General features: G+C 37.4%; 1 protein-coding gene across 1 annotated transcript in view; it reads left to right on the top strand.

The window, feature by feature from the left end:
* The first annotated feature begins 94 nt into the window (after nt 1-94).
* The window catches only part of LOC123242568 (cohesin subunit SA-2-like), a 135903-nt gene continuing 123653 nt past the window's right edge, over nt 95-12344 (top strand). The window contains exons 1-3 of the mRNA XM_044670400.1: nt 95-277; nt 881-1057; nt 5086-5170. Coding sequence (XP_044526335.1) covers nt 1017-1057; nt 5086-5170 — 126 coding nt within the window. The 5' untranslated portion in view covers nt 95-277; nt 881-1016. The remainder of the gene's footprint in view (nt 278-880; nt 1058-5085; nt 5171-12344) is intronic.

The raw sequence follows: 12344 nt of genomic DNA, 5'->3' as shown, positions 1-12344 counted from the left end.
CCGCGCCAATATCGCCAGACGAATCTTAACTGGCTTCCTATTGGTTGGATTGGGCCAGGTGATCCGTGTTCGCTCTTTCCCGATTGGCCGGGAGGGCAGTTGCTGGCGCGGCCGAGTCGGACTGGGAGTGGGGGTGGGGTGGGCTAGGAGAGTACTGGGGGCCTGGGCCCCCGGGGCTTCGAGTGAAGACGGAACCCTCGGGGCGGCCTTCGGAGTAGGAGCAAGAGCTCAGGAGATCGCGCGGGGCGCGAGCTCTGCCGGCTGCCGGGCCCCGCGGGTAGGGGCGAGGTAGGGGGTGGGGGGAGCGCGTCCGCGCCTCCCATCTGTTTGATCCGCCCGCCAGAGCTTTGCCCCTTAACAGCCCTTCTAGCCTCCCACCCCTGCCCCGTTATCTCCTTCCCAGACCAATCCCGGTGGCCCCGGACGTATTCCTGCGGGCGCTGCCTTCTTCCTTCCTTTTCTCCCGAGGGAGGCCCCGGCCCTGGAGTGTTCCCACGCTGTCTGTGCCCGCGTTCCCGGGGCACGCAGGTCGCCTGCCTGCGTTCTGGGGTGGGAGGGCCGCCGCCTGCTACCCTTGTGAGAACAATCGAAGCCAAAAAGATCCAAACAACACCAAAAGATCCTCTATTCTTTCTGAAGCAAACAAACAAACAATCCCCACCCCCCCAAAAGTTGACTGTCCTCCAGCTCAGGGTGACCAGCACCCTCTCCCTTTCCTCTTCCTCCCGGCTTAGGCGCTGCTAAATGCGTTTAAGTAGCCACAGTATTTTAAATGGTAGAAGAGTTTGGGGGCGGGGTTATTTATTTATTTATTTTTTGGCCTTCACTAATTTTTTTTCTATTTGCTTTTTCTTTTCTCGGCCCCGCCCCCTCCTACTAGCATTTCTTCAGCAGCTCCTCTGGCGAGAGTATAGAGAGTAGTGCTTACTCCGAACCATTTGGCTCCCCCCCGGAGCAGGACTTCTTTGAGGACCCAGTTAAATCGATTTCCCAGCTGCTGATGGGATACTTCGGAAATGATAGCTGAGCCCAGCCCAGCCCCAGACACCAGCCAAAAGTAAGACGCGGGACCATCACAAAACAAAGAAATGTTGTTTAATCACTCTCACTTCCTTGTTTGAGGCCTTCGAATGTCCCCTGTTAATTAAACCTGCGGTCTGAAGAGGGTTTGTTTTGGAACAGGTGCATTTAACCCTAAACATTATATGATTCCATTTGACTAATTTAAAAATAATTAAAGATAGTATGGATGCAAAGTTAACTCTTACATTGAATCTCTTAAGGATTAATTTACTATCAGGATGGCTGCTATGCTGTTTCTTCAGGATGCCTTCATCTTTTTTCTTTTAAGTCATTTTAAGGGATGTGCTAAAGTGACCTAGAAGTATGTGAAAAAATTATGCCTCACTTGATCAAGAGTTAATCTTTTATAGTATTATAGGGTCATAGCTATAGAGCTATGAGAAGTCTTAAAAGTCATTTTTAACAATTTCATTTTTTTGGTGACAAGACTGGACCAGAAAAGTTAAGTGACTTGCCCAAAATTATACAGGTAGTAAGAGGAAAGCACCAAAAAATTCTGTTCCACATATGAGCATAAAATAAAATGTTAAATTTAGAAGGAAAATCAAGCACCCAGAATCATTTTTATTTGCTTCTCTTGGCAACTGTCCCTTTTATGTTTCTATTATTTCTAATATTCACTGTTTTTAAAGAATATCTCCATTAACAGTAATAATATTATTTTTGGCATTTACAGAGTGTTTTACAGATTACAAAAGTTACAGAAATGACTTCATTTGAACCCCAAACAACTTAATGATGTGGTTTGCATGTTTCCTAATTATTACTTTAAGATATATGTGATGCCTCTCTGGACATAATGCCTTACTTATTTTAAGATAGAGGTAGAATGGAAGCTCAGGACAGGTGGTTGGATTGTATGAGAAAAAAGCAGGCCAAAATAGCTACTTAACAAGCATTCAGTATGGTCAGCATTTATTAATCACCTAGTAAGTGCTAGGCTCTGGGAATGCAAAGATAAAAATGAAATCTTTCCCTATCTTTTAGGACCTTACATATTAAATGTGTTACAAATATATAATGTAAGTATATAATAATTTTTCATGTGGTCAGGGTGCTGTGGGGAATCAGAATTACTTGTGGCAAATAAGAGAACAAAACCTTAAAGGAAGTGAGAGATATTAAGAGGCAGGAATGAGAAACAAGAGCATACCAGATATCAGAACAACCTATGCAAAGGCAGAAGATGCAGTGTTTTTATGTATGGGGAGAAGCAAGAAATGCAGTTTGGCTAGTCTCTTAGAGTACATGTCCAAGAGTAATGTAAAATCAGTCTGGAAAGAGGTTGGAGTGAGTGAAGAGTTTTAAATGCTAAGCAAAGAAGTTTGCCTTTTGTTTTTGAGGCCGTAACTTTTATTTGGACAGACCTGTTCTTTAGAAATATATATTTAACAGTTATGTAGAGGATGGATGGGAGAAGCATATACTGGGAATCAGAAGAAGATCATTAAGATTAAGATTAGAGTAGTTGTGGTATGAGTAGATTGAAGGTATGAGTAGATTGAAGACTTTGAAGAGGTAGATTGGCAAGAGTTGGCTACTTACTGGATATGGGGGAGTGAATGTGAAGTGTGAAGTGAAGTGAAGTGAAGTGAAGGTGGGAGTGAATGAGGGCAAAGAGTCAAAGAGGATTCTAAGGATGTTGACATTCTCAACAGAAACAGGCAAGTTAGTAGGGTGGTGATTTTTAGGAGGAAAGATAATAAATGAGTTCTGTTTTGGACTTGTCAAATTTGAGATGCCTTCAGGACATCCATGTGAAAATGACTAGCCAGAAGTTGGTGATAGAAACTAAAGTTCAGGGTAGAGATGCAGGTTTGGTAATTATTTGCATTTCTGTGATACTTTAGATAAAACTGTGAGGATTTATTAAAAGATTAGGTAAATTTTAGTTTACTAGTATGCTTAAAAGAAAACAGTATGTCAAAAAACCCCAAAACTAATGAAAGTTGCTTTTTAATGTCACTTGTTAATTATTGGATTATCATCTTTACTTGGTGTTTAGAATTAAGGGAAATGTTTTTGTTTTTTATTGTTTTTCTAAGCAATTGGTAGAGTATAATAGTATGCAAATTTGTAAAGAAATATAAAGGAATATTTATGTTTTTTAAACCCTTACCTTCTGTCCCAGTAACAATTCTAAGAAAGCAGGGTAAAGGCTAGGCAAATGGGGTTAAGTGACTTGCTCAGGGTCACATAGCTAGGGAGTGTCCAAGGCCAGTTTTGAATGCAGGTCCTCCTGAGTCCAGGCCTGCCTTTATCCACTGAGCTACCTAACTGCCCTAACATATGCTTCTTTTTGCAGACCTTTATTTGGTTGTCAAAATGGCAAACTAGTGTGGAAGTAAGTGATAAAAAGCTTTGTTTCTTTTAACTAAATCATATGACTTATTTTTGATTAAACATATAGGTGTTCACAAATGGAAAATCCCATAATCTTAACTCCAGCCCTTTTTTCCAATCTTATTGTAGTATTGTAGTATTCCCAATGAATGGAATATATTTCTCTCCAATTTTTTCTATTGCAATCCTTCTTCTTTTCAGAGACAGACATATACATGCCATCTACTACATTAATTTTTCCTTGATTTTCTTTGTTTCCCTTTAAACCCCAAGGGAAAAAAAAGGATTCTTCTAAACTTTGGTTTTAAAAAAACAAAACATTTATACACATATCTCATTGTATTTATTTATATGTATAGAGATCTTATTTCTCCACCTATATTTAAATTTTTCGAAATGCAAGGACTGTCTTACTCATCTTCATGTCCACTTTTATGACTAACACAGTGAACTAATCATTCCTGTTATGGATGCTCAATAAATCTTTGTTGAATGAACAAATAAAGTGATTTGCCTTAAAGTACAGTACATCTGAATCTGTGTCATTATTGCCTGTGTTTTAGTGAGTTTTTGCTGTAACTATATATCATTTCGAGTAAATACCTAAAAGGGCCTTTTACATAGATAATCTTGAAATCGGTAGTAGTAGTAAAAGTAGACATAAACCAGGGAACCTAAGTGTAAGTATAGCTGTTTGTTTGTAAAATGCTGGTTGGGCCACACAGAATTCAACTGTTGACTATAAAATTGCTTTATTTAAAGCTAATCCAAAACCAAAATGAAAACAAATGTGTTGCTGTATCTCATTGTTTTCAGCTTGAGGATTAGTGCTAGATTTCCTTAGGAATGCAAGAGTTCAAGTTTGTCCTCCCAATGTTTTTAAGAATTTCTGTTCTTATTAAATTTGATTCTAGCTTTTTCATTACTTTGAGAAACCTTAGACAGCTAGATGATAGAACTATAGATAAAGGATAGACATTTAATTTTTTCTGGAACCCAGACTCTTAGCCCTTCCCCTCAAAAAGCCTCCAAAATAACCTGTAGCACAGACCTTAATGGGCGAACTGTAACAGAAATAGATTAACACCTAGCATCACAGAATATTTGAGTTGAAAGGGAATCCAGATATTATCTCTTCTAACCCTTCATTTTACATATGAGAAAATGAGAAAAATCAGAGAGATTTAATGATTTGTTAAAGGTCAACTATCTTGCCATATGGAGCTATGAGCAAACTATTTAAGTAAAAGTTTTTCTATTATACTATAATTTGTTTAGGATCTAAAAAATAGATCATCTTAAAAAGAAAATTATAAAAATATTTATAAAATTTTTTTCCCTTTAATGCTGGTGAATGTTTCTTTCTTGGGCTAGTAATACATCTCATTGTTTTGATTTTAATGGCCTTCTGGCCACCAGTAGTATCCAGAAGGGCTCTATAAAATATATACATCAATATTAATCAATTATATAATTTCAGAATTAGTAAATTAAATGTAATTTGTTTTTGGAAATTTTGTGAAAATCTTTGAGTGAATTAGAATTTTCCCAAGTCATAGCTGGAAATAGCTGCTTTAAATATCTGGAAATTTCATCAGCTTATATACTAGTTGGCCCTTATATAACATCTTTCACTATATATTTTTTTTTATACCATAGAGAAAATGATGGCCAAGAGGCAACTGCACCAGCATCTGCTGTACAAAATGGTGGCTGTGTGAAAAACCCTAGCAACTTGACACCAGTAAGTTTTTGTGACTGGAGATGGGCATGTTGGTACATATGTGTGTGTATAAATATACCTATCTATACATACATATACATACATATATATACATATATATATCCCTTGCTATTTGTGTAGATGTATAGACAGGATTTCTATAATGTAATAAAATTGATTTGCTATCATTTTGTGTAAGTGGCTTCATTTTTTAATTCATTTGTATCATATTTATGCCACATAGTTATTATTAGTATGCTTATATTCCATTCTCTACTGAAAATCTTTCCCAGAGACCATTTCTTATTCAACTTTGCATTCCCTAAAGTGCCAAACATGTAGGGTAGGAACTTCTCTATTTCTTACATTTTTAAAAAATCATTTTTAAGATGAAAATAAAGAATCTTAATTTTTGGTTGATTGCATTAATTAAATATAGTTGCCCCCTCCTTTTTTTCTTCATAGATTTGGACTGTAATATATAATGCTATCCTTTCCTTTCAAGTATTGTCCTATTTTTGGTGATTCCTCATCTGATACTGTAGGATGAACTTAAATGGCTAATCAGGCTTGATTTCAGATTTTTGGTTTTTTTATTTTTTTTTTTAATGTTTCCAGGGGCAGCTGGGTAGATCAGTGGATTGAGAGTCAGGCCTAGAGACTAGAGGTCCTAGGTTCAAATCTGGCCTCATACACTTCCCAGCTGTGTGACCCTGGGCAAGTCATTTGACCCCCATTGCCTACCCTTACCACTCTTCTGCCTTAGAGCCACAATATTGACTCCAAGATGGAAGGTAAGGGTCCAAAAAAATAAATAAATAAATAAACAAATAAATAAATAAATAAATAAATAAAGTGTTTCCAAATGGTTTGATTAAAATCTTTTCATGGACTGCAAGGGATTTTCATGGATTTCATTTTCACAGGGTGCACTGTAAATTTTAAAGTAATGAATTATTCATTCACTAAGCATATACTAGTTGCCTATAATATTCAGTGCATTGTCTTGACCTCTGTGCTCCAAATTATGTTGTGAAGAAGGTGTACTATTTCTGAAGAAATAAATCTATGATTTGATATCCTGAATTAAGCATTTGTAGATGAGGAATTTAATATTTCTAAAAAGATTGAACTTTAATTTCCATTGACTAGAATTGTTTTCCTTAATCTTTCTAAATATCCTCTGGAGGATTCTCTGAGAAACCCTTAAAATATGTCCCCTGTCCCCTAATATAGTTAATGATTCATTGTGGCCTGTGTCTATATTATCTCTTTAAAAACTTAATAATAATTTCTCCCACTTAATTATTTTTTTGGTGAAAGGTTTGCAAAGAACTTTTATACATTCACATTTAGGAAATACTAGTATTTCTATTATGCACAAGTTACCAAATACCTTTTATACAAAATAGCTCCTGCTTGCAGAAAGGACATAGATAAGTCAATACAGTCATTTAAGGAGGGTAAGAACATTAACAACATTAACATTAACACCTCATTGGAGGTGACATATAAGCTGAGTCTTGAAGAAGTTTAGGAAATCTGAGAGGAGGAGGTGAGAAGTAACTGAATGCTAGATGTAGGGGAAAGCCTCTGAGGAAAGAGTCAGTAAGAATTTATTAAGTGCTTACTATGTGCCAGGCATTGTGCTGATTACTAGTGATGTAAAGGAAAGGCAAAAAAACCCCACAAAACCCCCCAGCCCATGCCACCAGTTGGCTTACATTCTAAGCAGAGAGACTAAAATGACAAAGTATGTACAATATATATATATATATATATATATGATAGAATGTAATCTCAGAGCAGTGAAGGACTTCTAAACAAAGAGGGATTTTAACTAAGTAATGAAGGATGTTAGGGAAATAGGTATCGAGAGAGGGTGCCAGGTATGGACATAATTGGACAAGAGCAAAGGATATGGGAAATGGAGTATGTGAAGAAAAGCAAGTAGACCAGTGTGGCTGGATCATAGGGTGCATAGAATGAACTAAACTATAAGATAATTTGAAAGATAGGAAGGCGCCAGGTTTTGAAGAGCTTTAAAAATCCTTTAGATAAACTGATGCCACAGATGGTGAATGACCTTGGAGGGGTGACCTTTGCTTTAGGAAAATCACTTTGGAACTTAGTAGAGGTTGTATTGGAGTGAGGAGAAAGACGAGACTAAGATTATTGAGAAAGTTGGTGCAGTTATCCCCAAGGTAAGAAATAATGAAAATTTTATACTATAGTGATGGTTGTATGAGTAGACAGAATGGAACTTAGATGAGAGATTGTGAAAAAAGAAAAAAAAATTGAAAACAAATTGGTTTTGTTGGGTGAGAGGAGTTGAGGTAATGCCTCAGGAACCAGGAGGATAGTGGTACCCTTGATGCCGATAGGAAAATCTGAATCAAAGTAGGGTTTGAAGGGAAAGATAATGATGGGGCAGCTGGGTGACTCAGTGGAATGAGAACCAGGTCTAGAGATGGGAGGTCCTAGGTTCAAATGTGACCTCAGACACTTCCTAGCTACCATTGAGCGACCCTGAGCGAGTCACTTAACCTCCATTGTTTAGCTCTTCCTGTTCTTCTGCCTTGGAAAGTAAAGCTTAAAAGAAAAGAAAATGAGTTTTAATTCAAACATGTGGTATTTGAGATGTCCAGAAGACAAGGTGTTGTCATACTGTAACTCAGGAGAGAGATCAAGACTGGATATATATACATTTGGGAATCATCTGTTTTGAGATGATATTTGAAATTGATGATTAGATCACCAATTGAGGTAGTACAGAGGGAGCAGAGAAGAGGACCAAGGACAAAATATAGGGGACAGCCAGAGTTATTGGATATGACATGTATGAAGAAGCAACAAATGATGTAGAGAAGGGAGAGTCTGATAGGAGGGGAACCAGCATTGATCAGTGCCCCAAAAACCTAGAGGCTATAGTATTCATGGTATCAATTACTTAGCTTTATTTAGTGTTTATATTTTAGCATATTTATACTATTTACTAAGTTTTTATTATTGTCATAGCACTGGAGATAAAAAGAAAGACACAAATAGTCCCAGCCCTCAAGAAGTTTATAGTCTAATGAGGGAGAATACATACAAACAGGTATATATGTATTCCAAATGTATACAGGGCAAATTGGAGATTTTAATGGAAGAGACAAGTATGTATTAAGCTGTATTCAGTATAAATATAAAATTAATAAACCCAAAGATACAAAGCATTTTGTGGCATCAAGAAAGGCTCCTGTCAGAAGAAAGAGAGTCTGACATAGAGGTAAGGGTAAGGGAAGGAGTGCATTCAAGGCTTGGAAAATGGTCAGTGCAAAGTTGTAGAGATGAGAAGTATATGAGGAGCACAGAGAAGGCCAGTTGGACTGGACTGAAGAATATGGGGCCAAGGGGATAGGTGTTAATGTCCAATGAGCTGGAAAGATAGATTGGGGTCAGGTTGTATAGGTCTTTTTTTTTTTTAACTCCTACTTTCTTTCTTAGAATCAATACTCACACATTGGTCCCAAGGTAGAAAAGTGGTAAGGAAGGACTGGGCAATTGGGGTTAAGTGACTTGCTCAGGGTCACATAGTTAGGAAGGGACTGAGACCAAATTTGAACTGTGGGACCTCCTTTTTCCAGGCCTGGCTCACTCAATCACCCACCTGCTCAATGTAGGTCTTTTAAAGTGAAACAGAGGAGTTTATCTTGGAGGCAGTAAGAAGACATAGGAGTTAGTTGAGTACGTGGTCAGGTATGTGCTTAAAGAAAATTAATTTGGTAGCAGGGGTGTAGGGTGGCCTGGAGTAGAGAGAGAGACTTGAGGCAGTGAAACCAATTAGAAGACTTAAAATAATCTAGGCAAGGGATGATATGGGCCTGAATTAATGTGGCAGTTTTGTGAATGGAGAGAAGGGGTTGGATATAAGACATGTCATTGAGGGAATAAATGGCACAATTTGGCACTTGATAGAACATGTAGGCTAACAGAGAGTCTAATTTTGGATAATGCTAAGATTGCAAATCTTGACTGGAAAGTTGATAGTATATATGATAGAAATAGGTAAGTTTGAAGAAGGGAGGGTTTTTGGAGAAAGATGAGTTAGGTTTTAGATAAGTTGAGTTTAATACCCAGTTTGATATGTTTACTGTGAAGCTGGAATTTTGTAATAGTCTAAGTCAGTGATGGGCAAACTACAGCCTGGGGGCCAGATAAGGCCCCCTAAAATGTTCTATCTGGCTGCGTGACATTATTCTTAATCTGACGAATACAATACAATGAGACTTCAAAAGAGTTGCCTTAGAAACAGACTGACAGATGAGCATTTCCTTTCCTTTGGCCCCCTCTTTAAAAAGTTTGCCCATCACTGGTCTAAGTGAAAGGGGATGAGGGTCTGAACTAGAATAGTAGCTACTTGGAGAAAAGTGGACAGATGTTGTAGAGGAGAGCTGATTATCTGACTGGAGACAGAAGATTAGAGAAAAGTTGTGAATAATTCTAAGACTATAAACCTGGGTAGCCAGAAGGTTGGCTGGATCTTGAACAGAAAGAGAAATTTGGAGGGATGAGTTCAAAGGTTAAAATAATGGACCGTGTTTTGGATATGTGGAATTTGATATGCCCATTTGGGTTCCATGTGAAAATATTTAGCATGCAATTGGAAGTGCAGGACTGTGTTGTAGGAGAAGAATCCTGGATATATAGATTAGGTAGTCTTTAGAGACAATAATTGAACCTATGGGAATTGATGACTCACTGAGAGAGTACGAAGAGAGAAAAGGGTTCAAGACTAAGCTTTCAGTGGGCTGGAAAAGGATGATGATTTTGGCAGAGGAGATTGGTCCTACAGATAAGAGAAATCAGTGTCATAGAAGTCAAGGGAGGAAAGAATATGCATTGGGGAAAAGTATAATTACCAGTATGAAAAGCTACAGAGAAGTCACAGATAATGAGGATTGAGAAATGGTTATTGGACTAGGAAGTTGATTATTATTATCTTGCAAGAAAGCAATTGCCATCAAATTGTGGATTTGGAAGCCAGATTAAAAAGGGTCGAAGGGAATAGATGGAGTCAGTGAGTATGGATGACTCAAGGACCTTTATACTAGGTTCTAGTTTAACTGTAAAAGGGAGAAGAGATGCAAGATGATAGTCTGAGGTAGCAGCATTGTAAAATGAAAGTTTTTAAGGATGGAGAATATCTGGATGTGTTTGTAGGTAGTAAGGAAGGAGCTAATGAACAACAAAAAGACAGAGTGAGAGAAAGAGAGGGAATAATTGAAGAGGTAAGCTTCTGAGACAGATTACCATCAGTGGATGAGGTCAAAGACATAGGTAGAGTGATTAGTACATTCAGAGATAGAGCAAAGAAGGAAAAAAATATTTTTTATGTTAGCTCAACTTATATGACTAAATTTTGTTAAGCATAACAAACATAAACATTTGCCTAGAATATCTTAAATTGTAGTGTAGGAAACATTTTTAAAAAATTATTTGAAAAAAGTTTAAATGTAAAGAATACTATTAGCAAAACATTTTTTATGTTTACTGATTTTTCTCACACCATGTAGGTTTTTATTTTTTTAACCCTTCCGTTTTAGAATCAATACTCTGTATTAGTTCCAAGGCAGAAGAGCAGTAACGGCTAGGCAATGGAAGTTAAGTGACTTGCCCAGGGTCACTCAGCTGGGAAGTATTCGAGATCAGATTTGAACCTAGGACTTCCTGTCTCTAGGTCTGACTTAATTCACTGAGCCACCTAGCTGCCCCTACCATGTAGGTTTTTAAATTCATAAATACAAGAGATGAAATCATCTATCATTGATGCTGCATAAAATTAGACACATATCATGGTGGAAGATGTTTGCTTAAATACTAAAAAAGACTAAGGGAAAGTCAGATTAACTGGTGGTCTTCTGTTCGTTCCCTACCCCAGAATAACAGGAATAACAGAAAATCAAAGGATCTGAGAGATAGATCATCTGGCCCATCCTTTCATTGTACTGATGAGGAAATTTAGGTACAGAGAGGTAGAGTAATATCTGTCTTCTGTACCTGGAAAGAAGAAAGCACTTGTGGATACAATAATGGCTGATGTGTCATGTATAGAATAGTCCATACAACTAGCATACAGAGCAGATTTGAAATAAAAGACAGTTTGAGAGATGAATTTGGAAAAGAGTACATTTTGTAGTCTTAATACTTGCTGAGTGGCATTTGAAAACCTCTTGAATGGGAAAACAATTTCCATTTTTAAAGTTGACAGCATGGGCCTTTATGAATTTAGTAGCTGACTGAGGGAGATTTTCCTTGAACTAAGTAGGACTCTGCCAAAGTGGCCATAGATTCTCTTAATTCTTAAGGGGCAACTCTAGTGCATGTTGGTATGACATCAACCTGCCAGCAGGTTCCTTATGATTGCCCACTAAAAGGTGAAATTAGCCTGAGAAGTGGGAAAGAAGAATGGCTCTTTCCTTTGTGTCTGGGACTTTTGTTTCTCATTTCTCTCATGTGCTGACCACAAAAGAAACATAGGCCAAATTCTGTACAAACAAATTGATTAGAGTGAAAACCTTGATAGGATTCAGTCATATTTTAAGCATTTAGCAAGTATCCATTGTGTTGAGCATTGGGCTGGACACTAGGGACACAAAGAAAAAAATGAGCATTTTTTTTCTTAAGTTATATTTAGATACTTAGATGAGGAACCTACATTCTGCTGAGTGACCATGGACAAATAACTTCCTCCCTTTGAGTTTTGTAGATGAGTTTCCTCATTTATAAACGGAGAGATTTGGACTAGACAATTCTGAAGGTCTTTTCCTGCTCTAAATCTTAAAAAATTTAAAAACCAGTTGATGACTGTTTATTTTAAGCATATTCATTACAACGAATGCCAGAAAATAATGAAATCTAAAGGAATTTCAGAATTTTTGTTAAAAGATATGATTTTTAATAACTCTTTTTTGTGCTGGAACAGAAGGCAATTCTGGAAAAGAGGGCATTATAATGGGGGCAGTTAGATGGCTTAGTGAATAGAGAACCAGGCTTAGAGCTGGAAGTTTTGGTTCAAGTTTGACCTCAGACATTTCCTAGACGTGTGACCCTGGGCAATTCACAACAATTGCTTGGCTCTTACCATTCTTCTGCCTTGGATCTGACATTTAGTATCGATTGTAAGATAGAAGGGAAATAAAAAGAAGGCTAA

This window comes from Gracilinanus agilis, chromosome 3, assembly GCF_016433145.1.
Source record: "Gracilinanus agilis isolate LMUSP501 chromosome 3, AgileGrace, whole genome shotgun sequence".
In the NCBI taxonomy this organism is placed as follows: domain Eukaryota; kingdom Metazoa; phylum Chordata; class Mammalia; order Didelphimorphia; family Didelphidae; genus Gracilinanus; species Gracilinanus agilis.
Note: the sequence above shows the minus strand (reverse complement) of the source record. Positions and strands in the feature narration are given on the sequence as shown.